At 50.5% G+C, this 19,807-nt stretch overlaps 1 protein-coding gene across 1 annotated transcript in view; it reads left to right on the top strand.

Moving 5' to 3' along the window:
• Positions 1-19,807, top strand: part of LOC133350867 (rho family-interacting cell polarization regulator 2-like) — an 88,151-nt gene that overhangs the window by 45,373 nt on the left and 22,971 nt on the right. The window contains exons 3-12 of the mRNA XM_061565676.1: positions 563-709; positions 1,281-1,359; positions 2,405-2,428; positions 3,999-4,052; positions 5,653-5,802; positions 9,374-9,437; positions 11,353-11,396; positions 13,355-13,480; positions 15,195-15,343; positions 16,391-16,532. Coding sequence (XP_061421660.1) covers positions 563-709; positions 1,281-1,359; positions 2,405-2,428; positions 3,999-4,052; positions 5,653-5,802; positions 9,374-9,437; positions 11,353-11,396; positions 13,355-13,480; positions 15,195-15,343; positions 16,391-16,532 — 979 coding nt within the window. The remainder of the gene's footprint in view (positions 1-562; positions 710-1,280; positions 1,360-2,404; positions 2,429-3,998; positions 4,053-5,652; positions 5,803-9,373; positions 9,438-11,352; positions 11,397-13,354; positions 13,481-15,194; positions 15,344-16,390; positions 16,533-19,807) is intronic.

Raw genomic sequence — 19,807 nt, 5'->3', positions numbered from 1 at the left:
GAGAACATACGCCAGTTTGACAGGACGCTTCGATAGAAGGGGGTCGAGACCAACAATAGAGTTGCAGTCAACGAAGGGAATGTGCCTAAGCGGATATCCACTGCAGGCATCGAGCGATGAAATTGGATTGTGTAGGAGCTCGAGGAATGTTTTCGTCGCGAAACCTTGAGAGATGGCGATAGTCAACAGGTCGTATAACGGTGATGATGATTGTGATGATAATGAAATGGATCATTTTAAAAATAATGGGAGGATTTATTGAAGGAATTCACCTAATGTGTTGGTGCATTTGCTTGTTCATCAACCACCTGTTAATCCAAAAAAAACAACCTTCATTAAACCACCATCCATTTCCTCCCAACTTAATAGGCATGCGGACCTCATTCCAGGCAGGAATAGACAGCAGGCAGAGATTCAGCGCAACGAGATTTTGCGGCAATCGCCGAGACGGCGCCGAGAGATCGGAAGAGTCGGCAGGAACTCGCGTCGGACGGCTCGTGCGGAGGTGCGTAATGACGGTGACGGTGGCAGGCGCACTAACACCGCTCGTCCCCGGCTGCAGGTCGCACCTGGCCGCGCCGTGCCGCTCTCCCGTGGGCCTGCGCCGCGTGTTCAGCTCGGCGGGGAAGGCGGCGGGGGCGTCGCCGGCGTGCGGGCCCCAGCCTGAGCGCGTCGAGGAGCTGTACGCCTCGCTCAAGCGCGGCCTCGGGTACGGCCACACGTGACCCTTGACTGCCTCACTCCTCCCTAAACACGTGACCCTTCATTGCCTAGCTCCTCCCTAAACACGTGACCCTCCACTGCCTCCCCCCTCCCTCCTACACACGTGACCCTTCACTGCCTAGCTCCACCCTCCACACGTGACCCTCACTACCTCGCTCCTCCCTCCACACGTGACCCCTCACTACCTAGCTCCTCCCTCCACACGTGACCCCTCCACTGCCTCGCTCCTCCCTACACACGTGACCTCTCACTACCTAGCTCCTCCCTACACACGTGACCCCTTTCACTGCCTCGCTCCTCCCTCCACACGTGACCCCTTTCACTGCCTCGCTCCTCCCTCCACACGTGGCCCTTGACTGCCTCGCTCCTCCCCCTACACACGTGACCCTTCACTGCCTCGCCCCTCCCTCCACACGTGACCCCCTCACTGCCTAGCTCCTCCCCATAAACACGTGACCCCCTCACTGCCTAGCTCCTCCCTCCACACGTGACCTCTCACTGTCGTGTAAACTCACTGCAGTGCACGAATAACACAATTGTGTGTGTGTGCCCTGCAGGGAATACCTTGACTCGTACCACAGTGAGCTGAGCACCCTTAACGCTCAGCTGACTGGGGTGAAAAGAAACTCACGTCTGGTGAGGCCCTCACCCCACTTCTCTATTAACTTAAAACAACACGTCGCACTGCGGCTTCAAGGATCGGGGGTCAGAGGACCTGAGCTGGCAATGCTGAGATCCTGGGTTTGATCTCTGGTTTTCTGCTTCCTATAGTCACATTGATTGATAGGTTCAGCCCAGCCACAATATGGCTCCACAGCCAACCAGATGCGAAATTCAATTCGGGTTTGGACTTCATTGGGTGAAATTCCGTCTCTGACAACCAACGGTATGACTTTGAATTCCTTGCGGTGGACGCTTCTCTGGAACCGGCCGAGTAACAAGTACATCTCCAAGTGTCTGAATAAGAGTTCACTGGAAGGTGATTCAGAAGCTTTGCGAGAGGTTCCAAACGGACGAGGTCTTATGCCATGATGACAGAGAGAGCACGATTGTGATTTGCCGGTCATACTTAGACGATGTTTCCTCCCACTTGAAGTTTTTCAGGCGCTTCTGCTCACTCGCATGTCAGGCTATTGCTGGGACAGGCGGATGAGGTTTGAACATACACACAATGCACACATCTCATTTTATGGGGCAGAGCGGTGGCTAGGCCAAGCGGTATCGCATTTTGCTGTTTGTTACTACACTGGTTTACGGTTCAACTGGATACGCCGCCTGCTTCACAGTGAACACGAAAGATCTCATGACGTCATTAAAAGCAAAATAGTAGCGGGCCACGGGTGCTGCCCTTTCGGTCGAAAATTGGCGAGATCTGAAAATGACCGACAGGTCACCAGATTGCGTAAAGCCACATGGGAACATTGCCTCTAACTGTGACACCACTTTGGACTATAAGCGTCTGTGAAACGTCGCGCCTTTGTGATAGCCTAGCGCTCCACGAATGACGCAAATACCAAATGTATGAATGTTTTATTAATTAAAATTTTCAGTTGTGTAAAATTTGAATTGCCGGACAAGGGCCTGAAGCAGGATTGGGGTTGAGCAAGTCGAGCCACTAACGGAGCCACCCGTGCTGGCTCCAAGTATTTGTGTAACTTGTGTTCGATTTTCTTTCCAACAGGGCTTCTGCTATGACATGGAGAAGGTGTGTAAAAAAAAAAATAAAAATACTCCACACATTAATAACACCATGCAAGCACGTACATTTTCAGCGGAACCGATAAAGATTTCCGATGCACGAGGAGCAGTGTTGGGTGCAAAGTTTATATCGGCATCTGTTATTTTCTGAAAAATCTTAGTCTCATCGATGACAAGCTGACGTTATTCGAGGCCGACACTGTGGATTGTACGTAGCCAATCTCTTTGTGCAGTCAACGAAACCAGTCGGACGCTTAGTCCATTCTTGCTTAGGGGTGGACATTCCTCCCACTCCCCCCTCCCCCCAAATTTGATCCTATCCAGCCAATTAGTGAACACGGTAAACATAATTATATACACATCCTGAATACTTGATATCCGACTACCATTTACGAATCACTTTAGTCTCTAATGACGTTACCAAATTATCTCGGCCTGTGGGCAGGCGCGCTTTGGTCTTGGGTGGCGAATCGTAGTCATCGGTCACGCTGGGTGACTTCCATTTGCTCGCGGTCTCGTGTAAAATAAACCAAACACTCTGCCGCCAAATATTATTCGTCACTAATTTCGTTAATGAAATGAACAATGACGGTGCCCTTCCCTCCCGTCGTTTTTTTGTTTCTCTTTTACAATTAACAACCGCCGTGGCGTTTCCTTGTGGAACTGTACGTAATTGCACGTTTGCCCGCGTGACACTTGTACACTTGTACGAGTTCTCTCGAACATTGGTCTCACGATGTGCGTGTCACCTTGAACAGCTGGGAACAAATTGTGTTGTTGGCGTTGCCAGGAAACGCGCTGCGAGTACATGGCGAGGCGCAGGACCCGGACATCTTTAATAACAAACGCCGATTGATCCCTCCCTCCTTGATTTCAGACTACACCTGCCTGGGGCAGCAGCGATCATTACGAGACTGTGGTCTTGTCACACATCGTCCCGATTAAGGACAAAACGCATACGAGTTGGAGAGTTCAGCGAGCCTCCAGATGGTTTTGTGCCGGGGCTCGAGCCCACAAGAATGCGTTGCAGCGCACGCAGGGATATTTGTTACGTTGGTACACAAGTTCCAGACAAGCCATCGGTTCATTCTGCCAGCGCGGCAGTTCAATCAACAACGGTGCAAAATTCCCAAATCTCCCTACTGTCCACTCGCCCGTATGAATGGGTACACCCACAGGCGATCTGCAGGCCGCGTGTGGTGGGGTAAAGTGTGGGTACTCCCACCCATTCCCAGACGTCTGGCCAGCATTGGCAGGTTAGGCCATAGTACCCTTTTTAGAGAGACTCCCGAGAGCTCACTCGATTGCTCGCACGAGCGAGCAATTTGCAGGGTTCCGCCTTGAGCCTTTCATCTCGAAAGATCTCCTTATTTTCAATCTTGCGCAAACACATTTGGTTTTGGAAGGCGGGGTTTGGTCAGTTTCACAAGTCATTGGGATGTTGGGGCTTTTTTGTGTGTGAAAACACGAGATTGACACAATGCGCGTTTCCCTGCCATAACATAAACCCAGTGAATACGCAACATCGTTAAAGAAGAAGCGGCACTGACGCGTGATCCCTTCCATGCTTCTCGCAGCAAATCAAGAGTGCGGAGAGACACATGCGCTGGCTCGAGTTCCACGTCAGCAAGGTGGGTTCCCACGTGCGTGCACAACGTCACTTTGCTCGACTTAACCGTCACTGTTTACACCATTGGAACCTCATTTGCCAGTAAAAAATATGATAATTGGTTTTTTACCCTTCTATCTGGCAACAAAACTGACACTTTTTTTTGTAAACGCTTACCCCGAGCTCTCATACTCTGATGGTGCATTGTCTTTGAGTTGTGCGCCTTTTGGCGTCATCTGGTCCAACCCATGTGAGACTAGGCTCTAAGGAAAGCTGTCTCGGGTGTGGGCCAATCAACTTCAAGGACACTGCATATATTATCAGAGTTACGTTTTTTGTTTGCATTATGGCTGCAGGTATTGTGGTCTATGCAAACATGACTTCTTGTGAAAAAGGTGTCAGTTTTGTTGCCAGATAGAAGGGTAAAAAACAATTATCGTCACTGTGTAGTCGGTGTTGCCAACAGGAATGTGTAAAATAGAATGATAATCTTTTGATAATTAGTTGTTATTATGATAATAATGGAAGGCATTTTATTTATTCCGGAAAGCATAACTGAGTCTCAAGCCTTCTCAAGACTCTTTGGCTAAATACCACTTCAAGGAGCGTTTTGCCTCGAGGTAGACACCTGCATTGGCCAGAGAAAACCCTTGCCCATGAGCGGATAACCAAAAACCAAAAATCCACACCGATGGATTCACGAACAGATCTCATTCTACTGTCACTGCCTAGCTGAGCAGGTTTGGCAGTTTCACAAATCTGCGTGATCTTGGCAACGCGCCTGCCTCTCCTCAATCGCTGCTTGTCCAGTTGCCATCCCTGCGAGGGCTGTCAGATGTGCGGACAACGGGATTCGTGTGTTTTAACATTTCTAACTGCTACGCTCCTGGCAATGCTTTTACTGCCAGCGGAAGCCGCAAACACCGCAGACATTTGTCTGCGACTACTCGCACACAAGGGCCGGCTTGAGGTCTCGGTTACCTGGCCGCTCTTCAGCCTTCACACGTGGCAAGGTGTTGACTACCTCGCCTGGTATAAAGGAGGTCGTGGATTCCATCCCGACCCTGACACTTGTAAATTTGGAGTTTGCATTTTCTCCCCGTGATCTCGTGGATTTTTCTCCGTGTCCTCCGGTTTATCCCCTCCACATTTTGAATCGACATGTGTTTCGAGTATTTGGCTGCTATACATTTCCACGTGATAAGCCACTCCGTTGAGCTGTCATTTGTGGCCAGGTCGCTTCTGAAAAAGAGCTATATAGCTCAGTGGGCCTTACCTGATGAAATGAAAATAGTTTAGTTTTTACACTAAAACCTCCTTTACCAGTGGCAAAATATAGTGATAGGTTTTTACCCTTTCAACTGGTACAAAAACTGACACCTTTATACAAGGCATCATGTTTGCAATATTGCAAACACCTTCATACAAGGCATTATGTTTGCAATATTGCAATATTGCAAACATGATGCCTTGTATAAAGATGTCAGTTTTTGTACCAGTTGAAAGGTTAAAAACCTATCACCACAGTTTAGTTTTTGTTTAGTCCCACCCAACGTTCCGTGATCTTGCGTGGTCCAGGCAATTGGACTCGAGGAGTGGTACTCCGTGCGCCTCCCCCACAGGTGGACGAGCTCTTTGAGTCGTACTGCATACAGAGGCGGCTGCGGGACGGAGCCTCCAACATGATCGCCGCGTTCGCAGCGTCGGCACCGAGTCGCCGTGCCCGGGACAGCCTCGCCGAGGTGCACCGCACGTACCGCCACTGCTCGGAGGTGCGCGCACGCACGTGCACACACTTGCACACACTTGCACAACCATGCACAAATCCAGATCTTTGTTCAGACTTGTTTACCACTTTTCCACTGGCACATGCGAGTTGCGCCAGCGCGGCACAGTTACGTGACGGTCCGGGTGGTTTTCCACTGGCTATTTGCCGTGTCCGAACTAAACCGTGACACTGTGGCCTCCCAATACGCAGTTGCGCATGACCTCAGTGATCCGGCTCAGCTTCTGCAGTGGAAAAACAACCCCAGTGACTCCTAAGCCGCGCCAGACCGGCTCTGCCGCGTTCCCAGTGTGGCCACCATTACGCCTGCCTTAGTCAACATCCCCAAATGCTTACATAAAAATCCTGCACCAAGTATTTAAAGAAGGCTGACTTGACCTAGGGTAGGCCCGCTACCAGTTCTGACAACGCTCATCACTAATGTTGGCCATGGCCGACGGATTAATTGCACACAACGCTAACCACGGCCACTGCTCTCCACACACACTTTGTGTGCATGTGATAGCGAGATTGCCACTAAGACACCTGGCCTGGAGTCGATGATGATGTTGGGTATCGCTCGTCGACGTTTGTGATCCTCAGCCGATGGTGGATATTCCACATTCTCATGACAGGGACCAGGGATGTCCATTGGCCAATGACTGATTATGAATGAGTTTGGAGATGATTATTCTGCTTCACTCTTGTGGTGAAGTGGAGCTTGTTGTTGTGCATCGACATGCCTGTTACAGTACAGCAAGTAGCTTTGTTGAAGTCTATCCGTGAATGTCTGCGTTGTCTCATCGCATGCGTTGGTTTGTCAACGGACGTTGGAGATTCGAGCATCTCGATTGCCCATAGCATCCCTGTTCATTTCCCTTGTTTTCCCCTATTTGCCTATTTTTATTAGGAAGCCACTGAAGCTATGCACACTTTTAAATCTAGATCGAAAACTAATTTCTTTAAAACAGATTTTTGTGTTTAGTTGTCCTTCCCTCCGCACCTCCGATTAGTACGGTTGGCTACGTACGGTGCGAAAGATGTTCAACATTCATACATTTCGATGAACATTATTGGATCTCCTGCATTGAAGACTAACGGCGGAGTAGCAGTCAAAGGAGGGATTACGCCCACGGGGGAGGACTGTGGAGATGGATTTTCTGGCATTGAATCCCGCACTTAAAATAATAATTTTAAAATCCTATTCTAAAATATGGAAATGTACAGCCTTGTGCTTGCTCAGAAGCATTCTAGATAAACACATTTTTTGGCTTTTTCTTTTTCTAAGAGAGGCCCAGTAAGCTATGTAGCTCTTTTTCAGAAGCGACCTGGCCACAAACGATAGTTCAACCAAAGTGGCTTATCATGTGGAAATGTATAGCAGCCAACAACTCTAAACTGATGTTTCTAAATATATACAAATACTAGCTGTACTACCCGGCTTCGCCCGGGACTTGTATCTACCACGGCCGGCCGCCTTTGTCTCCCCAGTGGCGATGTTAATACGCTACAGTAGTTAAGTTACTCGTTTGAGGCAGAGTCGACCTAGGGGAGGTTCAAATAATCGTCACCGGTGGTGGCCGTGAGCGGGAATCGAACTGGGTTTGCCGGGTTGGTAGCGCAGCGTAGCGTTAAGCACTACACCCACCGCTCCTCACACACCACACACGCACAGACACACACACAGACACACACACAGACACACGCAGACACACACAGACAGAAACACACACACAGACAGCACGCTAACCACTACACTACCGCTCCCCACACACCACACACGCACACACACAGACACACACACAGACACACACACAGACACACACACAGACACACACACAGACACACACACAGACACACACACACAGACACACACACACAGGCAGCACGCTAAGCACTACACTACCGTTCCCCCTACACAACACACGCGCGCGCGTCCATAGGTACACATACACGCGCTTGCTGCAGACACACACGACTTTCAGGGTGCATACGGCAGTAAACGACTGAAATAATAAAGCGGCAATGCTGTGTAAGGAACGCCTTAGACCCGCATTATACATTTGTGTAATGCGAGCGTAAACACACAAACACACACAAACACATACACAATACACACACACATACATGCAGACACACATACACACAAACACATACATACACATACATACACACATACATAGAGACACACAGACATACACATAAACACAAACACACATACACATGACCCGGCTTCGCCCGGGACTTGGATCCACGATGCCCCGCCGCCTTTGTCTCCCCAGTGACGATGTTCACACACGACAGCAGTTACGCTTTTGAGGCTGAGTGGACCTAGGGGAGGGCCAGGTCCGTTTCAAATAATCGTCAGCGGTGGTGGGCGTGAGTTGGAATCGAACTGGGGTCGCTCAAGCAGCTTAATGACTGTTTGTACAAAGAACATATAAAGAATCGATTATAATAACCAGGCAAGAGTCCACATTATAGACTGCCAGTACACGCACTCAGCTTCATAAGCAGGCTAGAGTGTACATGATAGAGTGGCAGTACGCTCACCGAGCTTAATAAGCAGGCTACAGTGTACATGATAGACTGGCAGTACGCTCACCCAGCTTAATGAGTATTTGTACAGTGAACATTAAAGTAATCGATTGTTGGCGCGTTGGGTTTAAAAGTAATATTAATAGCACACATTGTGGTGGGGGTGTAGTGAAGAGTAGGAAAAACTTTGATGAATTTACCTCAGAGTGGCGTGGTGGGTGTCGAGGCCTAGTAGCGTGCAAAGCCTGCGGCCTCGCCTAAAATTGTCGGCTTGGAAGAGGCAGGGTACGGGTGGCGTTCCTTCCCCCCCCCCCCTAGCGCTCCAACAATACTGTGTAATGGCTATTAGTTAATTAAATACGGAGCTTATGAAAGTGGCGAAGGCGTGGCTAGCCGTTGGCAGGGGCAACCGCCGTCCAATGAAACTGCAGCCCTTGGCGAAGGCGTGGCTAGCCGTTGCCAGGTCCAATTAAAGCGGCGAAGGCGTGGCTAGCCGTTGCCAGGGGCAACCGCCGTCCAATGAAAGTGCGTATGGGCCAAAGTCCACACACACACACACAGACAGACAGACATGAACGATTTTATATATATATAGATATATGACAGCTTCTTCAGGCGCAAAATAACAATGTTGGTCTGCTAGTCACGAGGGTGCGCATTGGAATTTATGAATGAAAAAATGCTCGTTACAAATGTCGATGATTATTCTTAGCAGTTGTGTAGTTTGTCTAGGTAGAGGGTATCCTCACAGCCAACCAGTTACCTCTTTTCGTGTCGCTGTAGACACAACTAACGCCGTCATCGAGGCGTGACGCACGTCATTAATTCGAATTCAGGAATGATCAGGAGAGATAAAATGATCATCGCAAAGCAGGAGGATGCTCCTGAAAACGACTCTGAGAGTGGGTAAACAAAGCAACTACCGATATTATCATTACACTTGCAAAAATGATGCATTGAACCTCAATGGGCTGTCTCTCACCCGGTTTTAACAAACGGTCCTTGCACTTTGACGGAGTTGCGCGTCTGACTGTGCGCAGGTGATGTGTTCCGTTGAAAACGAGCTTGAGGCCTACCTGGGCGAATTCCACGTGACCATGAAAGGTAGGAGAACAGCGTTGCAGCATCGCCCAGGATCATGCCGAGCACTTGCTGATAATTATCAGAGTTGTCTTTTGTTTGCATTTTAACCGCAAGTGTTGTGGTTAATGCAAACATGATCCCTTGTATAAAGGTGTCAGTTTTGTTGCCAGATAAAAGGGTAAAAACCTATTACTATATTTCGATTTAAAGCTTTTGTGACTGCAGGGATTCATCTTCTTGGTTTTTTCGGTAAAGTCACGTAGAAGGGAAGTAATAAAATAATAAAAATAAACATAATATAATAATATAATAATATAATAATTATTTTATTATGTTTTATTTTTATTATTTTATTACTTCCCTTCTACGTGACTTTACCGAAAGAACCAAGAAGACTATTACTAATCTTGATACGGGCAAAGGAGGTCTCATAATGTAAATAATTCCTGCTTAGTTTGTCCACGCATTGCAGAGATGAGCCACTGAGTTTTGGAACGGCAACGAATGTCACGAGTCGACGTCTGGCTTGTGCAGCCACGTGATGGCGTTGGCCTTCAGCTCGTGGACGGCTCTGTTCACGGTGGCGAGATGTTAACGACCTCGCCTGGTATGCAGGAGGTCGTGGGTTCGATCCCAACCCCCCCGACGCCAGCTGTATATTTGGATTTATATTCTTAGGTTTTTTCGGTAAAGTCACGTAGGTAAAAAAATTAAATTTAATAAAAGTAAAATAAAAATAAAATAAAAATCACGACGTTTCGGAGGCAACACAATCTTCCGTCTTCAGGTGGAACCGTCACAGCACGACAGCTGTATCGTGCTGTGACGGTTCCACCTGAAGACGGAAGCTTGTGTTGCCTCCGAAACGTCGTGATTTTTATTTTACTTTGATTAAATAAAATTTTTTACCTACGTGACTTTACCGAAAAAACCTAAGAATATGAATCCTTGCAGTCACGAAAGCTTCAAATCTAGAATGTATATTTGGAGTTTGCAAGTTCTCCCCCTGGTCGCATGGATTTTCCTCCTGGTCCTCCGGTTTTTCACCACATTTAGAAACGTTGCCTCAATTTTCATAAGCGACTTCGTTGAGCTATGATTTGTGGCCAAGTCTCTTCTTAACAAGAACCACCATAGCTCAGTGAGCCTTCCCTGGTTCCTGTGTGCTCCATCGTTTATTGTGGTCCGCAGCCGCAGGTGGAACTGTCTGATGAGTGAAATCGACCGATAATCCTGATGCCAGGACCTTCCTGAACCTGTCTTGACACTGCGAGATTTTTTCTTCTTCTGGATAAAAGCAACCCATTTTTGTTATTATTGTAAGTGTCCTTACCGTGCTTGACTGCCTAATGTCTTGTGCTTCACTGTTCTTCAAATTATCTGTGATCGGAGGTGATGGTGTGGCTCGGAGAGGCGGCCAATGGTGTGTCGAAGCGGTGAACCGGCACACCGCTGAGATCCGGAGTTAGGAATCTGGGTTTCAGCCACCTGTGATCAAAATTAGTTTTTCAAGTGCGGTGCATTGTTGGTCTCAGCCCCGCGACCAATGACTACACGCAAATTAGTTTTCACTTAATTCGACTGATTTGGATTTATGCGCAAATTTTTTTTTTACCGTCATGCAATAAATATCTCCTGTAGAAAGGGCGTGTGATGATGTGCACTGCCTAGTGTTGTGGACAAGAGGCAATTGAAGGGACTTCAGATTTAGTTTTGTATTTGCCACCTTCCAGCAGTCGTTCTCGAACACGGGGTGTGATCGCAGTGCTTTCTGGAAGCGTTTCAAATGGGAACGTTGTCATCATCGTCTCTTGCCATGGCAGTGACAACACAATTGGAATCCAACTGTGGAAGAAGACGAATCATACCCGTGATTTAGATGTAACAATGAGTGAGCGACTGAACGATGTAACGATGCGCTTGTGAACGTGTGCAGGTCTGGTTGGCTTTGCCCGACTGTGTCCCGGGGATCACTATGAGGTAAGGAACTCTGTCTTCCATGCACATCTAGAGGGGGGTGTGCTCTTACCAATATCGTCGGGAGATTTATTTAACAAGTCTTGACTGCTTATAAGAGCGAGGAGGTCGAAATGAAGTCGGCATGTTTAAACGGGCTGCTGGTCAATAAATGTATATAGGGCCGATATTCTGGTGAACTACAAAAAAGGTGAATGTGGATATACAGAATGGAAATTAATCTTGATTTGAAGCTTTCGTGACTGCAGGAATCCATACTCTTTGGTTCTTTCGGTAAAGTCACGTAGGTAGAAAAATAAAATGAAACAAAAAATAATATATCACGATGTTTCGATCGCAACACACGCAGTCGTCCTCCCCCTGAGGACGACCGCTTGTGTTGCGATCGAAACGTCGTGATATATTATTTATATATGATTATATATTATATTATTTTTTGCTTTATTTTATTTTTCTACCTACGTGACTTTACCAAAAGAATGGACATTAACCTGTTTTATTACTCTAAAGCTTTGTTCTTTGGATGCTCATTAATTAAGTAATAATTCCGTTGGTTCCATATAGGGGGGAATCCCATGTTAAACCCTCCATTCACTTCAATGTGTTCCTGACAGAGGTAGAGTGCCACCTCGTGGTGATTCCTGATGGGATCCTTGGAATCCCCAGTACGGGTTTCCCCCTCGCTTTACACAGGTTCGGTTTGTGACATTTCGCGTATATTACGCGGTGAGAATTCACTCCATATGCGGCTTTGCGGTTGGACGTGGGACAACTCTGTTGGGCTTGTATCGCGCTGTACGTAGCCAACCGTGCTCATCGAAGGTGAATATTACATGCCCCCAATAAAATGCATTGTGTGTGTGTCGCGTATTTACTTCTGCGCAGGCAACTGTCTCGTGCGGTTCTGCTTCGTGCGCCATTTCTTTGGAACGCATAAACTACCACGTGAAGCAAGGGAAATCAAAACTCTTTGGTTCTTTCGGTAAAGTCACGTAGGTAGAAAAATAATAGATCACGACGTTTCGATCACAAACACAAGCAGTCGTCATCAGGTGGGACAACCACAGCAAGAAACAACTGCCGAAGTAGGCGAGAGAGCGAGTTTTGAAGTGGAGTGAATCGATGGCCTCAGCCTGGTCAATGATAACTGCACGCACACCATAACAAAGCATTTGGTTTTTCACTTGGTTTGTCAAAATTCCTACTCTGATAATCAAATACTTTTTGCCATGTAGCAGGCGTCTCAATAACCAGGGTGCGTGGCCAAGTGCAGTGCTTGCGGTTGCGTGGATAACAATGCCCTGGAAGGCATCTCAGAAGTAATTCCTCTGACATCGCCTTCCTCAAGCCAATTCTCTCTCGTGCGTTGCTCTAAGAAAGTTCCAAATGGACATTTCTTCATCTTGCGACACGACGCCAATCGCGGAGTGTAGAATCAAATCGGAGTAACGAGGCAAAAAGCCCTTTTTTATATTGAAATCCGCTATTGTTCATTTAAGTGGTGGGCGAGCGCGGATATTTTAACAAGCAGGAGCTGGGCTTGTGTGCTTGAGTGCAGGCGAATGTTGCGAACCTAAACGGCTCATTATTACTCAATGCACGTGAAAGTGTGTCCTGATTGCGTGTGAATAACAATCAGAAAAAAACGGGGTATCTATTTATTTTGTACGGGAATTAATGGACGTAATGTACTCCTAGTGTGGATAGGAAGAAAAAAAAAAACACGTGTAGTGAAGTGACTGAAGAACAAAATCTGAGCCGTTCTCTGACACCGAGTGCTGCACCGCTAGCTGCTGGAACTCCACGTGAAAACGTCTTCATCTCGTCACACAACGCCGATCACACAATCAGAATATGATTATGAATGAGCGTTCTGGACGGTGTGGCGAGGGTGCAGCTGGTGGCATTGACACGGTACTAATCCGCGTGGCGGTGCGTGCGGTGCGTGCGGTGCGGAGCAGGTGACGCTGCGCTATGGGCGGCAGCGCTGGCGGCTCCGAGGGCGTGTGGAGACCGAGGACCGGCAGACGTGGGACGCGGCCGACACCGTCCTCCTGCCGCTCCTCTCTGATCTCATCTCGATTAAGGTGGAACTCGAGCCACCACCCTCATCGATCCACCCAACCACAACTAATCCACCTCGCTCGTCTACAAACCCACTCGCCCACCCACTCACCCACCCACCCACTCGCCCACCCACCCAACCACCCACCCGCCCAACCACCCACCCGCCCAACCACTTGCCCGCCCACCCACTCGCCCACCCACCCACCCACCCGCCCACCCACCCACCCACCCGCCCACCCACCCACCCACTCACCCGCCCACCCACCCGCCCACCCAACCACCCACCCAACCACTCACTCACTCACCCACTCACCCACCCAACCACCTACCCACTCACCCACCCACTCACCCACCCACTCACCCGTACTCACCCACCCACCCACTCACCCACCCGTACTCACCCACCCACCCACTCTCCTACCCACCCACCCAACCACTCACCCACCCACCCAACCACTCACCCACCCAACCACTCACCCACCCATCCTCCAAAGCACTCCACCACCCACTTCAAGCACTTGTTCACCCGCCTGCCCAAGCACTCACCTATCCAAGCACTCATCCTCGCCCGCGCACACACCCACTTATACATCAGCCATGGCCAATCCACTGCTGGACGAAGGCCTATCCAAGCTGCGAGCACCTCTCGTGGTCCTGCGATGCAGCAATCCACCCGGCACCTGCAGCATAAATGTATTTCATCGGTCCGTCTCCCCGGTGGACGCAGCTCTCGAATGCGTTCCAATTCTCGGCTGCCACCTCCACACTCGGTCACCAAAATATTGAGGGTCAAATAGATGTACGGGTCGTTTGTGAGTAGGATATGTTTTTTTGCAAGGTTCTATTTCTATTTATATCCAACCTATACAATTATGCTCATGCGCTAAGAGGCAATTACTGGATGCAAAACGTTTCTACTTAAAGCCCTGCATGTGACGTGAGCTGCCACGACTCGTGCCGCCTTTCACTCGTGTCGTGCGTGCCGTGTGTGTTTTGCGTGTCGTGCGTGTCCCGTGTATCACTCGTGTCGTGCATGTCACGTGTCCACGCGTGTCACGTGTATCACTCGTGTCGTGCGTGTCCCGTGTATCACTCGTGTCGTGCGTATCCACGCGTGTCACGTGTATCACTCGTGTCGTGCGTATCCACGCGTGTCACGTGTATCACTCGTGTCGTGCGTGTCACGTGTATCACTCGTGTCGTGCGTGTCACGTGTATCACTCGTGTCGTGCGTGTCACGTGTATCACTCGTGTCGTGCGTATCCACGCGTGTCACGTGTATCACTCGTGTCGTGCGTATCCACGCGTGTCACGTGTATCACTCGTGTCGTGCGTGTCGTGCGTGTCACGTGTATCACTCGTGTCGTGCGTGTCCACGCGTGTCACGTGTATCACTCGTGTCACGTGCATGTCCACACGTGTCACTCGCTTTGTGCGTGTCGTGCGTGTCACGTGTATCACTCGTGTCACGTGCATGTCCACACGTGTCACTCGTGTCGTGCGTGTCCACGCGTGTCACGTGTATCACTCGTGTCGTGCGTGTCCACACGTGTCACTCGCTTTGTGCGTGTCACGTGTATCACTCGTGTCACGTGCATGTCCACACGTGTCACTCGTGTCGTGCGTGTCCACGCGTGTCACGTGTATCACTCGTGTCGTGCGTGTCACGTGTATCACTCGTGTCGTGCGTGTCACGTGTCCACGCGTGTCACTCGCGTCGTGTGTTTCGCGCAGGTGATGGAGCTGCGGCGACTGGTCTCCCACGTGCTCGTGGGGCACGTCACGTGCGACCCCAAGGAGCTGTTCCGCGTCACGCCGCAGCTCATGGCCGTGGACATCAACGACCTGGGAACTGTGAAGCTGAAGCTGCACGTCAAGTGGACGTGAGCCTCCACTCTGTGTGTGGGGCCGCGTGTGCGTTCGTGTCTGTGTGTGGGGAGCAGCGGTGCAGCAGTTGGAGCGCTGCACTATGAACCTGGGGACCCGAGTTTTGATTCCTACTCGCGACTAATAATGGTGGCGAATATTTAAAATGGTCACGGGACTCTCCTAGGTCGACTCGGCTTTAAAAGAGTACCACCTGGGGCGGTGTGTAAACGTTACCATTGAGGGTGACAAAGGCAGCTGGACGTGGTGCTGGCCATCCACCTCCTCATGTGTCGCGCCGGCCTTGATAAGTGCTCGCTAACAGCACTTGCCCCAACGGCATTTTAAAGGCTTTATGCGGGTTACCGTTGCCTTTGTGTCAGCGTGTGGTGTGCGGAGGGTGATGGCGCGCGCGTGCGCAGCGGTCGTCGCGTGCGCTACAAACCCGGCGACCTGAATTCATTTGGAGCCACGGCTCACATCAGTGATGCGAGTCTGCATCAGTCTTGGCCCTTCCCTATAGCAACTCGACCCTAAATCGGGCTGTTGCCACTGTTCAGCTCCCAAGCTTCGCAACGCTTTGCCTTTTGCTCGTAAGGCAGTCAGAATTGTTCGATGTATTTAAGCCTGTCTTCAAACATCACATCTTTAAACTGGCCCTCATCCCTACGTTCTTGGCCATTTAGCCTGCAGGTTCTGTTTATTACTGTTTTAATGTATGCATGTTGAACTTATTTTGCACCGTACATAGCCAAACGTGCTAATCGGTGGCTATGTACAGTGAGCATTGGGATCTACGGATGAAATGTGCCTTACAAATGTCAATTATTATGATTCAATTATTATCATAATAAAATAAGCATCCGCAGTCGGGTGCGTAACCATCGGCATTGAGATGACACACGTGGCCAGACATGGTGACCGGCCACACCAACCCCTTGTGTGCCGTTCCGGCCTCAATGGGGGGGGGCGGTGGGGGTGGTGGAGGTGCAGGATTTGCCCTCTCCCCTCACCTTCGCCACTCGCCTAACGCGCTTCTCTCTCTCGCCGCCGTACCCCCACAGGCCGTTTGGGAGGAGCGAGAGTTTGCCCTCCCGGGGAGGCTCCACCCTGAGGCTGGGGTCATCCCCCCGGGGGACCGCCGCGGGGTCCCAGCACAGCGGCAGCCCCCCCGACACCCCCCTGGGCGTGGGCAAGCCCTTTTTTGTGAGGCGCAAGAGCACTCGCAAACGCACGCACGGACACGCGCGCACGCACGCATGCTAACAAAGACAAAGATCCCCCGTGTAGGCCTTTTAACAGACTGTTAGGGCCAGTGCTGTTTGCGAGCACCTAATGAAGGCCGGCACGGCACGCGAGAGGGAGTGGGTGGCCAGCACCGCACCCCGGCTGCCTTTGTCTCCCCAGTGGCGATGTTTACACACCGCACCAGGTACTCATTTGAGGCTGAGTCTACCTAAGGGCCCAGGCCCGGTACAGATAATTGTCACTGGTGTTGGCCGTGAGTGGGAAACGAACTCGAGTGGCCGGGTTCATAGCGCAGCGCGCTAACCCCTGCGCCCGCACGCACAGATGTACTCGCGTACAACTCAAGCGATGATGGGGCCGAGCAGTAGCACACTTGCCTCTTGTTGCACAGGTTTGTGGTTCCAGCCCAGTGGCTACCCTGGTTAATAGTACGGTTGTCAACATTTGTAAATGATGAGAAAAGAACCCCTCGTAACAGAAACATTCCGGTGGACAGAACATAAACACGAGTTGCCTGAGTATATACATACACATTTGAGTGTTGGACATGATCGACCATTGTGCAGATATACACATAAAACATATACACCACACCAAATATCGTAATAATGCACAAGTCTCAGACTAAGGAACTGTTAGGATTTTCATGGCTCAGTGTTACTGTTTGAGACTTGCATGCTCATCAGCCTTTCATGTTAGAAGGATTCGGTGTTATTTCCAGAGGCTCACAGAGTCAGACTAAGACACGTTAGGATTTTGTGTTATTGCCCAAGGCTAATAGAGCCAGACAAAGGCACAAATAGGATTCTTATGGTTTATTGTTCTTGCCGGCGGCTTGGAGAAGCCACTGTGAAGAGTGGCCTAGCCACAGAAATCCGCCAAGTGCGCACATTTCACTGTGGAAGTCACTCCGCTCGGTGCAGCTTCTCTGCTTCTCGTGCCACGTGCTACAGTCATTGCCTTGCGCTAACCGTGCACCCCCCCGCCCAATGTCTCCGTACCCCCCCCTCGTTCCTCCCTCCCTCTTGACTTGTGCTTCTGGACTTTACTCGGCCTGGTTACCCTCCGCTCGGGCTTGGCTTCACTCGGCTTGGCTTCACTCGACACCCCCCCCCCGTCTCCCCTGCTCGGCTCCCACTCTGCACGCATTCCGTCTTCTTGTTTCGCCTGCGCATTCTGCTTGGCTCCGCTGCACTGGGCTGCACCACCTCGCCCCCCCCCTCCCCCCCCCTCACACCCCCTGAACTGCGACCGCCGCCGGGGAGCTAAGTCGTCGTGCTGGGAGCTGCACGCGCTGCCAGGGGGGGAGCTGCCGGCGTCCCGCGGGGGGCCGGGCTGGTCTGTGGTCGGGGCCCTGCGCGCGGCGCTCTCCGACGTGCGGCCGCTGCGGAGCCGCTCCTGCAACGACGTTTCCCTCTACGCGTTCGAGATGCCGCGCGCCGGCTCCTCCGTGAGCTCGCGAAGCCGCCCCCCTCGCGGAGCGGTGCCTCCAGTGTGTGTCACGTGGCGTGTGCCCGGTGGCCGCGGGGTCACGTGTCCACTGCCGGGGGTGGGGGCAGGGTGTTAGGGAGGGCGAATAAATAACGGTTTGTCGTCCCCCCCCCAACCTCAATGGACGGGGAGGGGCCCTGCTCAGTGTTGCCAACTCTTTAAAGTTGATCGTGTGGGTTGTAACGCATTTACAGGACATACTTCGAGTACGCATCATGGTTTGTCCACCATTTAGTTCCAAGAAATATTTTTTGTTTTACTTTGTGGTGAACGTAGTGGCATCTAGTGGCTTTAGGAGTTACACGAAATCATTACTTCCAACACACACCAATTAAAAATAGTTAATTCTTATCCAGGCAATTCGATTGCATCCGTTTTTCCGAGTTGGAGAATTAAGTTTAGTCGATTAACCCATACATTTTTGCGTGCCTAACAGTAAATGCAGTACAGAAGTTACGTCTTAATAGTCAATACAATTCTGGTTTCACGGAAGCCGAAACGGAATCCTTTAGCAAGGTTCCACTTGGAGTCTTTTGACAAATTCATTACCAAGTGCTTTTGTGCGTGGTAGAAAAACAGAATCCACACGGTGGCCTAAAGTCTTTAGTGGTAGGTCGGCAACCTGCTGGTCATACTGGCCGTCACATAACCAGGCAGGGTTGAGGCAGCATTTTGCCCATGATGATCTCTGGGTGGTCCACCAACTGTAGCTTCCCAAGCGGCTGATTGTTGGCATGGGTTGGGAGAGCAACGGGAAGCTGGGGGCTGCCGCCTACCCCCATCCAAAGAAAACGAGAAAAACTCTGAAGGAGAACCAGAAGGACCCGTCGTTTAGACACCCCTCACCCCACCCTCTGCAGTGGAGCCGCTGGAATCGGTGGGTCCCGTCGCGCAAATCCTTCTCTGGTTTGCGCGATTGCCCTCGCCTCGTGACAAATTGAGGCGCCGCCCATTCGAACCTGGGTCGCGTGCGGGCGCGCACGCCGCTGGCCGCGAGTCGGCTCGCGCGTGCACCGTCACGGGACTGCATGCTAATTGGGTGATCGTGTGCTTGCGGTGGTGCCGTGGGGGGGGGGGGGGCTGTTGCGAAAAGGGTGTGTTCAGATGAACGAGAGCCCCACAAATGTCCTTTCTTCACCGACGAGCATTCCCACCTGCCCGTCATTTGCGCTCTCCTCGCTGTCGCCACGGTAAATTTATCATTTGTCAGCACGGCGGGCGGGCGCCAAACACCAGGGGGTTAAGACATCGCTAGTCATTCGCCAGGAACCCTTTACGAGGGGGGATCGAAGAGACTGACATGGAAGCAGCGGTGCTACGGCAATTAGTCTTAGAGGCAAGCAGCATGTGCTTTTGTGACATGGGGTGGTCACTGCCAGCTGCGGAGTTACAAAAGGGAACACGTCTTACTCTCACGGCACGATCTCGACAGGACAATCGCAATTGGGGGGGTGGGAGCGGTGGGGAAAAAAATGGAAATCAGATATTTAAAAATAGATCAAGTTAATTATTTTCGAAACAGGAGACCAAATTTCATAGCAAAATACAGTCTGTAATTTGTTTTCTAGGTGTTTGCGAATCACGCTGTGTCTGTATCGAATGAAACAAAAAATGTAGACCTATGGACAATTCTGAGAAACGTGAAAACGTTTGGAGAAAAATCTATAGTGGCCGAGCGTGGCACCCCGAGCCTCGTACGCGGCTGTGAAAGCTATTCTCTGGTTCTAGATTTGAAGCTTTCG

Source organism: Lethenteron reissneri, chromosome 35, assembly GCF_015708825.2.
Source record: "Lethenteron reissneri isolate LAM-NWPU_2019-01 chromosome 35, ASM1570882v1, whole genome shotgun sequence".
NCBI lineage: Eukaryota > Metazoa > Chordata > Hyperoartia > Petromyzontiformes > Petromyzontidae > Lethenteron > Lethenteron reissneri.
The sequence above is the reverse complement of the archived record's forward strand: the minus strand, read 5'-3'. Positions and strand labels throughout refer to the sequence as shown.